Below are 19,576 nucleotides of genomic sequence, written 5' to 3'. Positions count from 1 at the left end.
TTAAATCCTACTTTCTGTATTTAATAAAATCACTTTTTACTTATTAATTAACCCAGAGTATGTATTAATACCAGGGGGAGGGGCAAACAGCTGTGCATATTTCTCTATCAGTGTTATAGAGGGCAAACAATTTATGAGTTTACCTTGTATAAGCTTTATCCAGGGTAAAATGGATTTATTTGGGTTTAGACCCAATGGGTTTAGACCCCATTGGGAGTTGGGCATCTGAGTGTCCTCAGCTGGTATAAATCTGCATCATTGTATTGACTTCAACTGAGTTGCCTTACACCAGCTGAGGATCTGGGTCACTGGGTTATGCTTGATGTCAGCTCAGTGGTGAGATATATACACAACTGGTCATTTAACTGACTTGCAGGGTGCTGTGATGACATGGTTGTGGCTAGAAGTTGGTTTCTAACAGAGAGATAATTATACTGATTTCTTGGAACAGCCTTGCCATATGCCAACTTAAAGAGAACTCAAGATCTCAGCTTGGACTATACTAGTGAGAATGGAAATGACTTCTAAAGGGTCATGAAGGGAATCTGAGCATTTAAGTAGCTTCTCCATGAATTATACTAAAAATGAGGCAGCAGCTGTGGAGAAGTCGCATTGTTCATTTCAGCTATCATGACCAAGATAATAAGAACAGTAGGCTGATGATACAAATACCATTAGTTGGTCACAACTACAGCTAGTTGGAAAATTTTCATCAAAATTTGCTTTTTTTAACCCCCAAAATGCAAATTTTGTCAAATCAGAATGTTTTGAAAAACATGTCGATTTTGATGAATTTTCTCCACATCCCAAGAAGCATTTTAATAATGTTGAAACATCCAATTTTGACATATTGGGACTAGAACATTTTCATTTTTCAGTTGAAGATGACTTTTTCAAAAAAAACCCTTTTTTATCTAAAAACATTTGAAAGTTTTGAGATCGAAATGGGAATTAAAGGTTTCAGTTTTATAGATATGAAACGTTTTGATTGACTCCCGACCTTTTTTTGAAATTTGATTCCGCTGGAGATAAAATATTTTGTTTTTGTTCCATTTCAGAACGGTAAAAATGCCCCAAAGCACAGAATTTCCTGTGACGTGGTAACTCTGGGTCCAGCTCACTGCTATTGCAATGAAGTGACTGCAGGACGGATCTGCAGAGGTTCGGTGCTTCCACTCGTGACCAAAGCCTAATGCAATGACATGTTACTCACACGAGGATTCACATGGATCATTCTTAAACTAGATGTTTCCATTTTAAAATACTGAGGTGGCCTCCAGCCCTCTTTTAGGAAGCTTCTGTCGCTCCTGCCCATGGGGGCGAGAGGGGCGAATGGAAAGAACTTGGAGAACTGCAGAGTGACCTTTGCAAACGTCTAGCCGCACAGTTTCAGAGTGTTGGGCTGGGTTTTAGCCACGTGACGCCCATTCGAGGCAGTGGGGAGTGGGCACTTTAAATCCACTGCAAACTCTTGAACACTGCTGGGTCCAATCACTGACTTCTCTGCACCAACCCAAGAGGAAAGCAACTCACTCCACTGAAGCCACCAGAATTACACCCAGCATGTATCTGGCCCACTGAGTTAACCCTCCCAGCTCCCAGCCTTGACAACGCTGCTTTCAAATGCAGACAGACGCCCTGGTTTCACAACAATGGAGACTTGCGGACGAGACAGAGTGGGTGTGTGCTGTAACAAAGAGCTGGGGCTGCTTTGCCAGACACTGTGGGCTGGAAATCCTGTCAGGAACAGGCAGCAAGTTTCTTTTTGGGACTTGATTGCTTGGGTAGCGAGGTGGAGCCGGAGCTCTGTAAGCACAACTCGGCAGGATTTCCCTGTCCCACGAGACTGCCTCCTCCTCTCTGTCCAGCCCTTTGGAGAATGTGTTGAGGGAAATAAAGATGAAGCTCTGAGCTGAGGCCAGGCATTGTTAGTAAAATTGCAGTGTCTTGAGGCTCCATCTTCTTCAGGGTCGATGGGTCATCACAGGCTTCTGCAAGGCACCAAGACACTGAATTGAAAACCTCAGGGCTACAGGATCGAACACATGAATCTCATTCGCCCCGGGACTCGCACTGTTTGCTTTCCATTTCCCTTCTCCCAAGCTGCGTGCCTCTCCTCCTGCCATCTCCACTCGCCGTGGGCTGCCCTCGCTGCCCCTTCCAGAGCAGGAGATGAAGCCACCAGCATGGCTCCCGGGGGAGACGTACCCCTGGAAGATCCAACTGCCTCCTTTCATCATGCCCATGTCATGGTCTCGTGCGTGCTGCTGTCCTAGGCACATGCCTTGAGATCAGCTCTGCACTCAACAGCTCCATTTCTTGCCTAGCAGGCTCCAGTGACTGCACACTGGCCAAGGGCGGGCAGGCTGAACCACACCACAGAGGAGTGGTTGCTGCTCTCTGGGCACCATTGGTGTCTCATAGGTTTCAGCAGTGGAGCCCCATGGAGGCACCATGCAGGGGGGAGCTGGAGCCGGTTCCCACAGGTTCCCAAGAACCGGTTGCTAAAATTAGACCTCCGTGGAGAGCCGGTTGTTAAAGGGCCAGGGGTGGGCAAAGATCTGTTGCTCCCAGGAGTCCCAGCTGGGGAGGCTGAGGCTCCCCCGGCCCTTCCCCCGCTTCCCCCCAGCTGCAGCATGGCCAGCCGCCGGCACCAGCTGGGCAGCTGAGCTCGGGAGTCATCCTGCTGCCGCTTTTTGAGGCAGCAGGTGTGTGTGGGGGGTCCTGCTGCAAGCTCCAGGGCTGGCCAGGGGGGAGGGGGCAAGTGGGTCCATTGGCCCAGGCCCTGCAGGGCCCCTGGCCCCATGAGGATGTCTCCCCTGGGCCTCCCCTGCTTCCCCCACCCCGCAGAGCTGCAGCATGGCCAGTAGCTGGGCAGCTCAGCTGAGCTCTGGGCTGCCGGCAAGGTAAGGGGGCTGCAAGCTCCAGGCCTGTGTGTGTGGGGGGGTAAGTGGACAATTTGCCCCAGGCCCCTGACCCCATGAGGATGTCTCCTTCCAGCCCCCCTAGTCCCTCCGCCCCCCCGCAGAGCTGCAGCATGGCCAGCAGCTGGGCAGCTCAGCTGAGATCCTGAGTCGTCCTGCTGCTTTGAGCTGCTAGCAAGGTAAGGGGGGAAGGGGCTGCAAGCTCTAGGGTTGCCGGAGGGGCGAGTGGGGCAATTTGCCCCAGGCCCTGCAGGGGCTCCTGGCCCCACGGGTATGTCTCCCCCTGCCCTGGCCCCTCCCCCGTTCCCCCCTCTTAAATTAGAACTTTTTATAGGGAACCGGTTGTTAAGATTTTGGCAGGTCATCACTGGCACCATGTGTATCTTGACCAACATTAGAGGGGTGAAATACAGTTTGCTAAGACTTCTGTGCTAATTTAGTGATGTAGCGAAACACCCAGACCCTATATGGCCAATCAGCAAGAACTCTAAGAAACCCTCCGCTCCTAAAGTGCAGGACAGGACCCCCAGCTGCAGGAATGACCTCTTTGCACACCCCTCCCCCCCACACTCAGTTGGTGCACTGAGCTGAGCCAGACCAGAGACTGAATATAGCCTTGAAAACGTGGCCCATCTTCATAACACCAAGCACTAGAAACTGACTTCAAGAGAAGCTATTTGCTAGGGTTGAAAGTTCAGCCACTGATGGTTCCCCACCCCCCTCCCCCAGGCCTCCCACCCTAGCCAGCCTCACCTGGCCTTTGAGACTCCTGAGAACCACAGGGATAGGGCCAGTGAGGTTTCTTGGTAAGGAAAAAGTCCGACTGATTCAGGGCTGTGCATCCGGATTGCCCCTTGTGAGCCTAGCGCTGGAAGCTTTGGGACCACCTGTATCAAGTTGGTTCCAAGAGCCCAAGCCAGTGTATTGACAGAAGAGCTCTCTCAGGAGGTCAGGTATTGGGGGGGAAACAGGTTGGAGTGCTATGACCAGTATTTAGGATCGGGACTCTGGAGTTCACAGTGCTGCTACGAGAGGCCACCTGACATTGTGACTGTGGCCACAGCAGCTCAGGCTGTTGATGAGTCTATGGATTAGACTTGGTCTACACCTAAGTTAGGTCAGCACGTTGCCCTGTGGTTGGCCACACTCCTGCGTGACATTGCCATGGCAACCTAACCTGCACAGTGGATGCAGCTGTGTTGACAGAAGAAGGCTTCCATCGCTGAAGCGCCTGTGTGTCGGGGAAGTGGTGGCCTACACTAAAGGAAACCCCATTTCTGCTGGTGTTGGCTGTGTCTATACCATGGTGTTATACTGGCCAATACAGTGACAGAGCTATGTCGGTACAGTCCCCCTGTACTGTACATGTACCCGTAGGGTTAGACTCAGGGCCGGCGCTACATATTCGGCCGCCCCAAGCAGTCATGCGTGGGAGACGCCCCGGAGCCCCGGGAGCAGCGGACCTTCCGCTGGCTTGACTGGTGAGGGTCTGCTAGTCGCGCGGCTCGGCTGGACCTCCCGCAGCTGCGGACGGTTCGCTGGTCCGGCGGCTCCGGTTGAGCTGCCGCAGTCATCCCTGCGGGAGGTCCAGCTTAGCCGCGGGACCAGCGAACTGTCTGCAGTCATGCCTGCGGCAGGTCCGGTCGTCCCGGGGCTCTGGTGGACCTCCCGCAGGCGTGACTGCGGCAGGTCCGCCGGCCCAATCTGCCGCCCCTGAGGACAACTGCCGCGCTGGGGTCTGGAGCCGGCCCTGGTTCGACTCCCATTAGGATTCTTTTAAGCATGTTGAGCTTGAATGATTGGAACGGGGGTGCAGGGAGGATCATAGAATATCAGGGTTGGCAGGGATCTCAGGAGCTCAGCTAGTCCAACCCCCTGCTCAAAGCAGGACCAATTCCCAACTAAATCATACAGCATCATAGAATAGCAGATAGAATCATAGAATATCAGGGTTAAACTGGAGCCACGTCTCCTGCTACGCTGAGTGGGAAATCGAGGCCTGGGGCCTAACTCTTTAGCGTGTACGCAGCTAATCATCCGAGGGCCCTGGAGCGCACTGTCAATGCCTTTTGAACAGGGTTCTCTCTTCTTTGCAGAATATGGCCCCGAGAAGAACGTAGCAGGTGGGGGCGGGGCCGTCCACGGAGCAAGCCTACATCTCCAAGGTGGTTCTGCTGGGGAGCGCGGCCATGGGAAAGTCAAGCACAGCCTTCCGCCGTGTGAAAAACGACGTCAGGGAATCCGTACCCACTGTGGGATGTGAGTGAGTGGCAGCAATGAACCAATCCTTTGGTGCAACACAAAGGGCCTGATCTGCGTCTCCCTTGTAGCAGGAGTGTCTCTGCTGAAGTCAGCGGAGCGACGCTAGCGTGAAGTCTGGTTTTGCTTAAGCTCTCAGGCCCAGCAGAGCAGCAGCAGGACGTCACTCAGCAGGCAGGGTTAGGGGCTCCAGCTGGCAGCTCTGGCAGCTAACGGAACGTGACCCAACAGACCCCCAACGTTACAGCCCGTGAGCGCGGGGTTAGTTTGGTTTCTCAGCTCAGGCACAGGACTGACAACGGCGAGATCCGGAAAAGTGTGGTTAAGGTGGCGCAAGCTATGCAAGCGGATGTGCCCATTTTAAAAGCTGGGCCTTGTCTGACGCTGCTCTTCAGAGCTGGATCTTTAGGCACCAACCTAAGAAGCACGTCTGAAAAAAATCAGGCCTCAGCATCTCCTGCTCCACCGGCACCAGTGGCAAAGGGCCTTTGGAGTTCACTGGCAGGGAGGCTCAGGCCACAGGCAGGATACATTTCTCTGCTGGGGTAGATTGGAGACAGGAAATCATGAACAGGGGACCAGCAACACAGCTGTGTTCATTGTGGAGTCAGAGTGACAGCTAGCAGTTCATTGCAGGTAGTGCAGCATTTAAATAGGTCACCTCAGCGGAGAGTTTTGGTCTACACCTACCAGTTCTGAGTAACCCAAGAGAGTGTTCACCATTTACTATTAAATGTTCTAGATTTTCCTCTCTGCGTTCTCTCCGTGCTCTCCCCCTAGTCCTGGCTCTCCCAGCTGCTCCCACAGAAATACTACCAATCGCACTGCATTATCTCTGGATGGGTGCCAGTCCCAGTCCCAGCGCTCACTGCGACATTGCACCACGTTCTTACTCTCGCTGCACAAACTGACACAGGCGCATCCTGGAATCCCAGGAACTGCGCTTCAGAGTCCGATCTAGTGGGTTTGGGTTGGAACCACCCCTTGTAGAATTCCTGGGTGTCAGAAAAACAGATGTAACACTCTGTTCTGCCCTGTTTGTGACAGAGGACGTATGACAACGGAGCCTCCAACGGATGACATTTAAAAGGCTATCTTCCCAGACTCCCAGCAGCTCTGCCCATGATATCGCTCCAGTCACTCTAGTCAAAGCAGCCCATCTAGCCTCTCCAATGTGATCAGCAAACCTGCCTTTGACATTTTCCTGGTGTTTTAACAGACAACCACTCACACTAGAACTAGGTGAAATTTCAGCAGAACATTTTTTCTGAAAAAGCTGCAGATCCAGGGACACCACCACATTTTAGGAGTTCATGGTAACAGTGTTCATGTAGCCAGGTTGGTCCCAGAATATTGCAGACAAGGTAGGTGTTTTATTGGACCAATTTCTGTTGGTCGAGAGGACTAGGGTGACCAGATGTCTCAATTTTACAGGGACAGTCCCAATATTTGGGGCTTTATCTTATCTAGGTGCCTGTTACCCTCCACCCCCATTCCGATTTTTCACACTTGCTGTCTGGTCACCCTAGAGGGGACAAGCTTTTGAGCTTTACAGAGCTCTTCGGGCTCTGGGTAGGAAGCGGAGGATTTAGCTGTAACACTCCGGTTCCTTCCTCAGACCTGAAGAAGAGCTCTGTGTAGCATGAAAGTGTGTCCCTTCCCCCAACAGAGGTTGGTCCGAGATAAGATCTTATCTCACCCACCTTGTGAGTTCATGGTAGTTTCACTGAATTGTTTTTAAAAAAAATCACAATGTTTCATTTTTTTGGTTTGAAATGGCTTTCAAAAATTCCTTTAGTCTTATTTTAAAAAAAAATTATTTAGAATGGTCAAAGTTAAAATAAATGTTTCATTTGACCCAGAATAAAATTTCTCTCGACGTAGAGTCAAAATCTTTGAAACATTTCATGTGGTGTTGGACTTCCAATCAATTTTGTTTTGACTTTTCAAATTGCCAACAACAAAACCAAACCACCATTATTCACCCAGTTCTGCTACGCGCTCCCATCATCAGAAGCAAAAACATTCATCTCAGTAGGCAACATTGGTGGAAAACATGGCTTTAGTTTTTAGTGGAGATGTCAACCCAAGATCGGTTAAGTCTCTTTAGGAAGTTTTGCAAGCTTACAGACCCTGGTATGAGCTAGGGAGGCCATTGATGTTCATGGGACTGATCCCCACCTGTTAGATGTTGACTTCAATGGAGGCAAGGCCAATTTACATAAGCAAGGATCTGGCTCGGTGTCTTTACGTCAGAAATAGGCAGAAAGACCCTTTTCTTCCTGTTTTAAAGAAGGGCCCTGACCTTTGCCAGGAGAGTGGGGATGGAGGGCCCAAGGGGTCTCCCACGCTGCCACACACACCAGGCAGTCACAGTGCCTACACCAAGGAGTGCGGTGTCATTCGCCAACGTTACTTGGCACTCAGAGAAAGCTTCTGTCCCTCCCAGGGCTCTCTGGAGAGCTTGGGCTCTGTACCGCCCCCTTTACCTCAAGCCCGTGTATTTGTCAGACAATCTGGCCCTTAACAGATGGCTTCTGCCTATCTACTGTGCACAGCCGCACATTTGAGCTGCTATACCACTTTCAGACCAAGGATCTTCAAACATTTTGCAGACATTTGCTGGCTTTCGCAGCACTCCAGGGAGGTGGATTTTAATTAGACCCATTATCCATCTGGGCAAGCTGAGACTGAAAGGTTAGGGGCTAGGCTGGGACTTGGCCCACACATTTGCCTGGGGGAGTATGGGAGAGCAAAGGCCTCTGCCCCCCTTTACGCCTCTGGGCCAGGTGTGCAGGAGCAAACGTGCACCTCTCACTTCCCTAGAGCAGGGAGAGAGGGGAGCAGGCATGGCCTTGGTGTCACCCCCGCCCACTGGCCAGCAGAGCCCTGCCAGTTTGGGGGTGGAGCAGGTTTGCTGGCCTGGGCTAAGAGCAAGAACAAGCAGTTGTAGCTCAGAAGCATCTGAGCACCTCCCCGGGGCTACTCCTGGGACAGCGCTGCTTCTGTATAATCAGGGCTGTGCTTAGGGGCCCACGCGAGCCTTAAGTGACTTGCCCAAGGTCATACAAATCAGTGTCGGGGAGATTGCAGTATTTCTGTTACAGCAGCACCCAACAGGGGCCAGGCACTGTACAGCTGGATTAGAACTCAAGACTCCTAATTCCCACCCTGCCATCACATTTCCTCCAGCTAGACAGCTGCAAAACCAAAGCTTGCTAATGCCACTAATATTGATGGATTGAGCAAGAACCATTGTTCTCATTTCTCTTCCCCTCCCCATCTCCCAGCTACACCCTGCTGTACTACCGGGCTGTAATTGGGTAAGACCAGTTCACCAGCCTGTTTGTTACATTGCTTTTGGGGGGGGGGGGTGTTTTAATTCTCTCTCTCATCCTCCCTCCCCCTGCAGCCCTTTCCAACCGAATCTCGACACCCATGTTTCACACAGATCACTGAGATGAAGGTTAACATTAATTAAGGTGCATGCTATGGCTTTCTCAAGGAGCTGTCCCATCTCTGCGCTTCCAGGTTCTTTCTTTACCCAGCTGGTATTTTCAGAGACTGCCATGATCAAGCTTGTGATCTGGGACACTGCAGGACAGGAGAAGTACCATGGGGTTTGCCATCTTTATTACAGGGGGGCGAATGCTGCCCTTCTTGTACTTGACATAGCCAGAAAGGTAAGAGCAGCGATGGCTTGTTCTCCTGCCTCTCTCCTCCAGAAGGGTTTGCCTTTATCTTTCTAAAATATCCCAACTGAATCTTGATCATGCAGCCACGCTGCTTGTAGGCTGCAATAGTTCTAGTGTAGGGTCGCTTCCCAATACATCTCCAGACATTTCAACCAAGACTGCTTTTTCCTGCGCACATCACGTAAGGGCTACACATCATGGGCAGGTTTATCCTTCTCTTCTGGTAAAGATGGGTGAAGACATGCAAGGAACTGGTACAGACATTTCACTGACAGTGGGCAATAAATGCTCACGTTTTCCCCATAAAAGCCAAGATTTCTCTGTCTACCCCTGCCTCCCAGCCCAGTCCAGCTCACCAGCCAAGTAGGTAATGAGGTTAGCATCACTAAGTGCTCTTTGTTCCCCTACCCTCATGTAACCCCACACCTGGGTGTGGCGTCCTGTCCCATCTAGTGGCACCGACACCACTTAGAGCAGAGGTAGGCAACCTATGGCAAGAGTGCCGAAGGTGGCACGCAAGCTCATTTTCAGTGGCAGTCACACTGCCCGGGTCCTGGCCACTGGTCCGGGAGCCCTGCATTTTAATTTAATTTTAAATGAAGCTTCTTAAACATTTTACAAACCTTATTTACTTTACAGACAACAATAGTTTAGTTGATATATTATAGACTTATAGAAAGAGACCTTCTAAAAACATTAAAAGGTATGACTGGCACGCGAAACCTTAACTTAGAGTGAATAAATGAAGATTCGGCACAGCACTTCTGAAAGGTTGCCAAGCCCTGACTTAGAGAGAGATAAAATGAGTTACACTAATGTCTGTTTCTGATGGACTGTTCCAGGGGGACATGTCACATTATCTCCCACTACGTTATGAAGGTTTTTTCCCTTCTACTGGTAATACGCAACACACAGGAACCGCAACACCGAGGGCCATATGTCTGTATTACTGCCATGGTAGTTACAGAAGGAGGAGACCATCGGCTGCTGACGAGTAACATCTCACAGTAACAGAGCTTTATGGAAGAGGTAGACCAAGCTACTAAGAATCCTTGCCCCATCACAAGAGAGCCCAATCACCTCAGCCCATCACCTGTAGGCTGGGTCTACGACCCACTGGGGATCCATGGTGGTTGGGTCATGTCTGATGGAGGAGAAGTCATCCTTGGTTTTGGGGAAACAAGTATATTTAGAGCTGGCTCCATGCTGAGTAGTGCTCCTAGCATCACTATCTGTCAAGCGCATTACCCATTTGTTTCTACCATTTTTACCCCTCACCTGCCAATCTCCTTTGGGCCATGTGACAGCTGCTGAGTATCTGTTGGTTTAATGTCGCTGTGTGTGTGTGTCTTTCTCTCACCTTTCCAGGCAACTTTTGCAAGAGCAAAGCTATGGTTGAGGGAATTAGAGAAGGAATTTCTTCCCGATGAGCTCGTGATTGTTTTAGTCGGCAATAAGATAGATCTTGCTGCTCAGCGGGAATTCACCTTTGAGGTAAGTGCACTGCAGTAAGATCTCAGCACTTGGCAGATTCTCTCTTTCAAAAACACCACGGCAGCGTGTTTCCCAAGTGCTGCACTTCAGGTTTTCACACTGAACAGTTTATAAGTAAATGTTTACGTGAACGCCATTCTCCTAGCAGTGAGCAATATAGCAAGGACCCACTGGCTGCCAGCGATGTTAGAGGTCATAAATCCTATTTTGCCATCTGTTTCAGCTGCTAACTTTCTTGGATCTTAGAGACTTTTCTGAGCTTTGGTGGGTTTGTTCAGAGGGTTCAGAGTGTGCATCGGTAGGTTTCCATGTCAGACAGAATGTTCCCAGATGTTGCTTCAAAACTTGCCATCAATGAGTCGATGCAAAGAAAAATATATAGATGCTTTGAATTACATTAAAAAATTCAGCAGCCTCACTAGAAGCTGATGCTGCATCACTGACCACCAAGTTCAATGAATGAGAACTGCATGGGACAAAAGAAGCTCGAGGGTTTAACTCTCGGATCCGTGTCTGCACTCCTCTGTTCTTTCCTCTCACATTGGCACCATGATCGTAGCCCTGACCTCTCATGTCAGCTATCACATTCCTGTATCTTCCAGCTTTTTAAGAAGCACATTTGTCATACCAGCTCCTGGAGTATCATCAATGTCAATACATTCTAGAAAATGCTCTCTGACCGTCACCATTGCAAGGACATTTTCACTAGGTTCTTCTCTTGTTACAAAATGCACCATTAAAGTCATTTATTGCATATGGCTGATGTTAGGTGTGCAGCCCAGAAGTCAACTGCTGCAAATGGACCATTTTGAGTACCACTACAAATTCTTTTTCCCCTCTCCTGCTGGTAAAGGCTCACCTTAACTGATCACTCTCATTAGAGTGTGTATGGTAACACCCATTGTTTCAGGTTCTCTGTGTATATATAGCTTCCTCTTGTATTTTCCACTGCATGCATCCGATGAAGTGGGCTGTAGCCCACGAAAGCTTATGCTCAAATCAATTTGTTAGTCTCCAAGGTGCCACAAGTCCTCCTGTTCTTTTTAGTAATATCTTGCTGACTTCAAATCTGCCACAATCTTCTGTTTGATTTTTGTTACCAGTAACTATATGATCTCATTTTGAATGGTTTTTCCAAGGTAGTGGTGTATGTACATTTCTTGAGTGGTGACTCTTCTTAGATGCTCCTGGAGTACAGCATCAAACTCAGCCATCAGCACCACAGTTTTAAGGAAGTTTCCATTGTTTGGCCCAGACAGCTGATCTGAAGTGCTAGGTTTTGGGTCGGAAGCATTTTCAGAACATTTTGCCAGTACAGAGACTCTGATGCAATCTTCTCTTCATGCTGATCATCTAGGGTGGCCTTTAACCTTAGTCTCATCTCAAGCTCTTTCCACCTATGCAATGCTCTCTGGTGATTTGCTGCCTTCTCATGGCATGCCAGATTTCTTGCCAGATGTTTCCAGTCCTTTGTTTCTGTAGAACCCAATGTGGCTGGAACATTAGACTGGAAGAGTTTGCAACAAAAACAGTATGCAGCATTCTGGGTTTCTGAGTACATAAGCCGTGGCCTCTCCACTTTGTCACCATTAGGGATTTCACGCCAGTAATGTGCTGGATGGAAACTTCTATTTTCATTGTCTTTGGGGAACATGAAGTTTCACTTGCTGTGGCCCATGCAGAACAAGGAAGTCCCTCAGGCTACTGCTCAAGTGGGTCCACAATCCTGGATCATCTAGACTTAAGGAACTAAACTCAGCAGCAGCTGCTTCTTGTGCCTCCACCACACTCTTCTCTGATCTACGCTTTTCTTCAGGAATGTGCTTGGTTACATCCATTTGAGATGGGAGATATGGATGCTGCAGTAGCTGCCAGGTCACCTGCACTCTGACTAACTGGAAGATCAGGCATCTCCTCACCACTCACATCATCACTGGGGCCGGAAGGCTCACGGTGAACATTTGTGTCTATGTATCTCAGGAGAGCTCCTTCCTGCTTAGATAGAAAAGCTTCTTTTGCTTTCTTCCTTTTTCTGAATGCTGCCCCAGAGGGGCGTTTTCTTCTTTCACTCATGACTGCTGTTCTGTGCCAGCTAGAGTGGCTCTCAACACTCAGTTGAAGGGGACAAATAAGCAGGCTGGTAGCAGGGCCTGAGTGAGGGAAGATATCAGCATCTTAAGGGCCTAACTGGCTCCTATTATGTCAGGTGTCTGCCTGTTCTCCTCAAGCGGGTTCAGGGAAGCAGCAGGAAACAGGAAGCTCCCTAAGAAGCTGGTGTGAATCAGTCCAGGCTCCTGGGGGTGCTGGAGAGGTACATAAGAAGCGCCTCCTCCTCTCTTTCCCTGCAGCTCCTGCTGCTTTCTGTCATTCCCTCTCACCTTTTCTCCTGCCTCCTGTTATGTCTCTTGTGCCCTCCTTCCTCCAGCACAGCACTCCACCAGCTCTGTGCATCTAGAGCAGGGAGAATACATATGCACCAGCACCAGACACATTTTCTACACTCTGGGTCCTAGTGGTGCCCGCCCACAGTCTGGCACCTGAGGCTGCCACCTCAGTTTGCCTCATGGTAAGGCCAGCCCGGGGAATGAATATCTGTGATTTCAGCTACAGAGTTCTTCCAAACATTTCACAGTGACGGTGCAATGTGGTGTTAAATTTCAAATGACATATTCCACATCACCTTTTAAATAAGTATCACTCACCACACTGGTGAGTATGTCATGCCCGACAAGAGTCGCTGACACAGAGTAACAAACCACTAGTGGGCCTCTGTGTCAAACATGGGTAGGTCTTCAGTGCCGTTAACCCCCCACCCATCCACACACAAACCCACCCACTTTGCAGTGAGGGTGCAGAATAAACGATTCCAGTGCTGATAGGCCTCCAGTGTCTTCCCACAATTCCCCTGGTGCACCCAGGAGGAGAGTGCGTGGAGTTCTCCCACAATCCCCTGGGAAGGAATTAGAGTGGTTCAGCGTACTGCAGCAGACAGAACCACGGGCTGTGCCTCCAGAAGCCAGAGCAACACAAACAGGAGTGCGCAGCACCAGTGGGGACACAATTTGGGAGGGAGTTGCCATGTGGCTGCTGCCAGCCAGGCTGGTCAACTTGGGTGCCAGTCACCTGAGCTAGCGCTTTGAAGACATACAAGGGTGAAATACAGCTATAGCCGCAGGCTGTGTGTCAGCTGGACACGTGATCAATAGCACGTGCCCTTGCCTAGCACCATTTGATCATGCAGACAAAGGTTGTTGTGATGCCTCTTCTCCAGGGCTCTGGTGGGGGTTAGGACTGGCTGGAAAACAAGACTTCCATTGTGTGAGAAACAGAGTCACCAGGCAGAGCAGGGATTCAAACCTGGGCTTCCCACACCCCCAGTGATCGTGCCACACACAGAGCTGTTGGCTAGTCTGGGCTGGGGGGAGGGGGAGCAGGGGGCAAGGAGGCTGCGCGCAGTAGCCTTATCTGCCAACTTCCTGGCTTGTGGGCTTTAAATCTCAGCCCAGGAGAGCCTGTTAGTGCATCTATGGTTGCAGTTGTGCTCCTGCTTTGACCCTGTGGTATTAATGTGTTGACATCTTTCTCCTCACCCTCCCACACACTTTGGACAAGATCTCGCTCTGAATATGTCCAGTCCAAACCAAGCCGTCTGCAAGGCTAGTGCATCCAAACCCGGTGAGCCAGGGAGTTTTAACAGGTTCCAGTCAGAGAGGGGCTGCAATGCCTTGAGCTGTGCAAGAGAGAAAACAAGCGTGGCCTAAACAGTTCGGCTGCAACCGTGTGCCTGGAACAGAAGGAGCGTGAGCTGGGGAAATAGGAAGCTTTAGGCTTCGCAGCAGAATCTGCTGGAATGCAACGGTGGCTCTATCACCGGACACGCTGCTCTTCAGAAAGGTGGGGAACTAAAGTCAGTGTAAACTAAGAGCTTGTCTGCACGAGTGGGGGGGCAAGGTCTAGGGTGCACTTGTGTGTTGTGCATTAACTGGCCCATAAGGACCTGCTGGCACGCACGGAGAGTTCCCTAGTGTGCGTCACTGCAGCACGCACAGGCCTGTTAGTGCACAACACACTGGAATGTGTCCCACTCCAGTGCAGACTAATGCACCATGCAGATGAGTTCTGAGCCTTAAGGCTCCTTGTACATCATTAGTCTGACAGTGCAAGTGCTGGAGCTAACGACGGGGGTACGAGGCCCTAAGGCAGTTTGCAGCATCCGGCTTGGAGATTTGTTCCAGAGCCACCCTTGCAAATAGCTGGAGATTTCTGCATGCTCCTCTTCCTACTTCTCAGCCACTAGTCAGGAGAACCGCAACTTGCCCTGCTACACTAGTGTTTGTGTCCATTCCGAGATTGCTTCTCCAGGTTGGCACCATGCAGCCGTGTCCACACTGAGCAGGGCCCTGTCACGCCTGTGGTGTCTAATCATACAGGGAGGAGCTGTGCCTCCCTGCCAGGCCTAAGGACAAGAGCCAATACCTTGTAAATGGAGCCCTTATTTCCACCACTTTCCAGGACATTTCCCAAGCTGGATGTGATTACCGTGCAGAACACACCTACGTCTACTTTGAAATAACCCTGGTTTTGTACCTTCCCCACCCAACTAGGAGGCGGAGGAGTTTGCAAAGAGTGAAAGCTTAATCTACATGGAAACGTCGGCAAAATCCAACCACCAAGTGACCGAGGTGCTTATGGCCATAGGTAAGTTCCAAGTGAGAAGCCGCTAGACAGGTAACAGCACTAGAGAGGTCTGTGTCAGCTCTTTGCCTTGTGAGCGATAGCACAGCACCGCTTGTCTGCTCCCAGTTGCTCAGGGGCAATTAGGGTTGAGTCACTTGACCTGAAGAGGTCCAGGAACTGGAAAGTCTTTACTGTGACTGCAGCAGTGCCTTGCCTGTAGGCCTAGACAAGAGGTGACTGGTACACTCTGGCCTGTCAAGCCTCACAGCTGCCAAGAGCGAGCGAGACAGATCCAGAGCAGTGGCTTCCCCATTGCAAACACAGACAGGCTGCCCCCCTGCTGCCCCCCCCCCAACTTCTGAGACAAGCAAACTTCTGGAGTGGTTCTGCCTTTGCCGCCGGGGTGAGGGTGGAACCTGCTGAGCGCTGAATGGGGAGGAGGTTCACCCACCCTTTGGAACACCAGCCACTGGCCCTAGCAATGGGGAAGTGGGAATTTCTCCCCACTCCCCAGATTCCTCACTGTCACTCCCAGAGGAGCTCTTCTCTCCGAGACCCATTCCCCTTGGCCCCAGTTATGATCCCCAGACAAACCAAGCCATGTTTCCTTCATCCTCAGGCCAGAGATCAGAGGCCTCACCCAGGCTGCAAAACAAGATCCCTGCATCCTTCTTCCTTAGGGGTAGAATAAAGCCCTCGAACCAGCTAGGACAGTGGCTCTCAATCTTTCCAGATTACTGTCCCCTTTCAGGAGCCTGATTTGTCTTATGCACTCCCAAGTTTCACCTCGCTTAAAAACTACTTGCTTGTAAAATCAAATATACAGCTGTGTCGCAGCACACAACTACTAAAAATTGCTTACTTTCTCTTTTACCATCATTAATTAGAATATAAATATTGTACTTACATTTCAGTGTATAGTGCACAGAGCAGCATAAACCAGTCATTGTCTGTATAAAATTGGACTTTGTACTGACTTAGCTACTGCTTTTTAATGTGGCCTGTTGGAAACCTAGGCAAATATCTAGATGAGCTGATGTTCCCCCTGGAAGCCCTCTGCATATCGCTGGTTGAGAACCACGGGGCTAGGCAACAGAGCCAGAGGCTCAGCTAGACTGAGTCAGCCTCGCTCCACTGGACTGGCCCAGGCCTGGAACCCTGGGGCTCTGTCCCACCCATCCCACTTCGCCTCCTGGGCCTCTGATACGTAGCTTACCCCACAGACGTTAGCCAGCTGACCCTGTATTGCCATATGGGGATTCAAACGTGGGGTATGCCTCCCGCTTGACCCTGCACTAGTGCACAAATGGCAAACCGCTGCCATTACCTTGGCAGTCCGTGAGATGGCACTAGAGTCTTCTCATGTTTGTTCCTATTAATGAAACCGCTTGGAGAAAGCTCTCGAATAATAGGACACAACGGCAGCAACAGATTCCACCTACAGCATATCATGAACCAATAATAAGCATTTACTACCCCATAGATATTCTTGGTCCTTAAGAATGCTAGCAGTTTGAGAGTGACAATTCATGAGACACCTAGCACCCATCTTATGCCAGTTTCAAGTTAGGGTCTCCTACTTCTACTTCCTTTTAAAAAGAATTTCACTAAAGCTTATAGAGATGTGATTTGCACATCATCACCACCATTCTATCTGATAATGGGATTTCCTACAGACAACTTGGTGCAATACAACATTTGCTGTCCTGAGATGTTTTTAGGGGGATGTCCATGATGCAGGTGCGGTGGAATCTGTAGATGTTCTAGGGTGGGGAATGAAGAAGTGTATGGGAGAGTCCTGAGGGAGGGACCATTTTCCAGAAAGAACAAAGGAGCATGAGGAAAATTGTGGATGGAAGTTTGTTAAATAGTAAGTGCAGGAGTCCTAGGCCAAGAAACATATGGGTCTCAAGGTAAAAAAATAGGAAGTTAATAAAGTTAAAATGTAAACTTAACTTAAATCAACATTATAAATAAGAACATACCGGGTCAGACCAAAGGTCCATCTAGTCCAGTATCCAGTCTTCTGACAGTGGCCACTGCCAGGCGTCCCAAAGGGAATGAACAGAACAGGTAATCATCAAGTGATCCATCCCCTGTTGCTCATATTTAGATATTTTAAATCTTAATAAATTTAGAGGGGCAGATCCCCAGGCCTAGCCAAAAAGCACATGAGGGATGGAGAAAGTGGCTCCTAAGGTTCCTTTTCCTCTCTCTTGCTTGTTGTGGGTCAGTCCTTGGCATAAATTGAAAGAGCCCTGGGGCTGCTCTAAGTTTCACCACCAGGAACCATTCTGCTGGTTGGGGATTGGGCCACACCCCAGCCCACTGCTGATGGGAGGGGGACACAGCAGGGGAACCCGTAGCTGCTCCATTAGCGGATGGAAAGTTGCCCTAACAAAGTCAGAGCAGGCTCCGAGTATGTAGCACAAAATGTTACAATAGCTCAGCAGAGAAGGACCGAGAATTTCTTATTCTGAGTTTCTTCACAGCTCCCGAGTTATTGAAATAGGAACAACAGAAGGAACCAGCCCCTCAGCCTCAGCCCTGGAAGAAGTCACGCGTGGACCTGCGAGAGCCAAGCAATCACACTAAGAAGTGTTGCATGAACTAAAGGAAATGGCAGACTGACCTAAGGTTACCATCAAGTGTGTTTTTATTGGGGGGAGGGGGGAAGGGGGGAAGGGAGGCTGGCCCTATGTATTGTGTGCAGGCAGCATGGTTCTAGGGGGCAGCTGGTTTGTCAGACCGTGATTATTGCTTTTATTTTTCATTATTGTCAGTGTTCGATTGAAGAACGGTACGAGAGGAGATATTGCCGAATGCAAGGAACCTGAAAAGCGCTGCAAGTCTCCTCTCGCTGGTGTTTGCTCAGTGTTATCATTATACAAGAATACAGTGCAAAGTAGCTTCACAAATAAAAACAGCAAAAAGGAGTAGTCTATCTCTCTCCCCCCCCTCCTTCACCTTTGCAAATTCTATAAAACTTTTACAGAGGCTGTTAACATTAAGGTCACCAAATCTTAAATGCAAGACATGGAATAGCCAGAACATGCAGCTCAAATTTAATATTGCCTTAAGAATTCATGATTTTGTCATGAGTCTTGTGATTTTTGGGGCGTTTCTTAAAGCTTCAGCTGCTGGAGTCAAATGATCACTTGGGAATCTTTAAACAAACAACAAATCCAAAACTAACATTTTCTGGCCCTCCTGGTTGTGGAAAAAACTGAGAACATGAAACAAGCACATCCTGAAGGTCCAGAAACCAGATTGTAAATAAGGAGACTCTGAACATTATTTAAAAGTCTCATGAATTTCTGGGAGGAAATGGGGGCTGATTTCTCATTTGAGTACCTGGGATTGGCAATACTTCAATAGTATAGATTTATAGAAATAAACCAGGGCCTGATTCTCCTCAAACTTACACACTTGCAACACTAAAGCGAACGGCGTTAACTTACATTGGTGTAAATAAGAGAATCAGACCTTCTCACTTAGGCCACGTCCACACTAGAAACTCCAGCTGGCACAGTGGTGCTGCATCTACACAAAAAGGGTTTGCCAGGATGCTACCCAAGCCCAGCAAACTTTTTCTGTTGCAGACTACGCAAAAAAATCAAATTTTGTCTTGCACTTGTCAGGTAACCAGTTTACTAACATATCTAACCTTGTTAATTTCAGCACACTTAGTTGTGAACTGATCACCGATGCCTCAATGCTAAGGGCATGTCAAGATTCAAAGATCATCTACTTGTGAATTCAGCAAAGAGTCCTGTGGCTCCTTATAGACTAACAGACGTATTGGAGCATGAGCTCTCATGGGTGAATACCCACTTCGCCGAATGTATGATGTATTCACCCACAAAGCTCATGCTCCAATACGTCTCTTAGTCTATAAGGTGCCACAGGACTCTTTGCCGCTTTTACAGATCCAGACTAACACGGCTCCCCCTCTGATACTTGGGAATTGTCCCTCTGAAGAGAGGCAGTAGTTTTAATGGTGTGTGGCGGGAGGGAGTTGATTCACTTATGTCTGAGGAGCACAAAAGAGCTGAAGGGACTTTGCTCAGGTTTACTGAATTTTTTACCTAAGTTCCAGTGGAGACCAAGCATGGAAAGCTTGATCTGAAAAGGCACAGGATCATGAGCTTGTGAAAACGGACTTTAACTGAAGCCATTTTACCATCTGAGCTACAGTATTTACACTGCAGCCAACGTTGCAAGATAAAGCCAGGGTGAGATGTACTGTCAATAGGAGCACTGCACATGCAGCGAGAAAACACCCCTGGAAGGGGTCACAGCTGAGGGTCTACAGGGCATTTGCTATAACCAGTGCTCAAGACTCAGTGAATTGGTTCAATGACCCCACATTTGGGAAGTGCAGGGGCTCATTTCACTGCAGCTGTAACAGCCACCAGCCAGTCTCTGCTATTTCAGGAGGGTGAAGTCATCCTCCTGTACACATGTGCTTACAGCACGTCACATGATCTCACCGCTAAACTCCTGCTGTTGCTTATACACATCATC

General features: G+C 49.3%; 1 protein-coding gene across 2 annotated transcripts; it reads left to right on the top strand.

Moving 5' to 3' along the window:
- The first annotated feature begins 4,757 nt into the window (after positions 1-4,757).
- On the top strand, positions 4,758-17,709 carry LOC120374634 (ras-related protein Rab-17-like). Of its 2 annotated transcripts, XM_039494607.1 has the most exons (5): positions 4,758-5,183; positions 8,715-8,866; positions 10,247-10,372; positions 14,977-15,070; positions 17,542-17,709. In XM_039494607.1, the coding sequence occupies exons 1-5, from the start codon at positions 5,114-5,116 to the stop codon at positions 17,559-17,561; spliced, it is 462 nt and encodes a 153-aa protein (XP_039350541.1). In that variant the 5' UTR covers positions 4,758-5,113; the 3' UTR covers positions 17,562-17,709. The 2 variants fall into 2 exon arrangements, 1 of the variants encoding a protein (XP_039350541.1); XR_005586183.1 differs by lacking the exons at positions 4,758-5,183; positions 8,715-8,866; positions 14,977-15,070 and having other exon boundaries at positions 10,261-10,372.
- The last annotated feature ends 1,867 nt before the right edge of the window (positions 17,710-19,576 follow it).

Source organism: Mauremys reevesii, linkage group 11 (genome assembly GCF_016161935.1).
Source record: "Mauremys reevesii isolate NIE-2019 linkage group 11, ASM1616193v1, whole genome shotgun sequence".
Classification (NCBI taxonomy): Eukaryota; Metazoa; Chordata; order Testudines; family Geoemydidae; genus Mauremys; species Mauremys reevesii.
The sequence above is the reverse complement of the archived record's forward strand: the minus strand, read 5'-3'. Positions and strand labels throughout refer to the sequence as shown.

Bases quoted from the DNA above. Each gene is read 5' to 3' on its own strand.
- LOC120374634 (XM_039494607.1), top strand. From the start codon at position 5,114: ATGGGAAAGTCAAGCACAGCCTTCCGCCGTGTGAAAAACGACGTCAGG. The intron at 5,184-8,714 runs GTGAGTGAGTGG...CTGCGCTTCCAG, and splicing joins ATCCGTACCCACTGTGGGAT to GTTCTTTCTTTACCCAGCTG. The intron at 15,071-17,541 runs GTAAGTTCCAAG...GTTTCTTCACAG, and splicing joins CGAGGTGCTTATGGCCATAG to CTCCCGAGTTATTGAAATAG.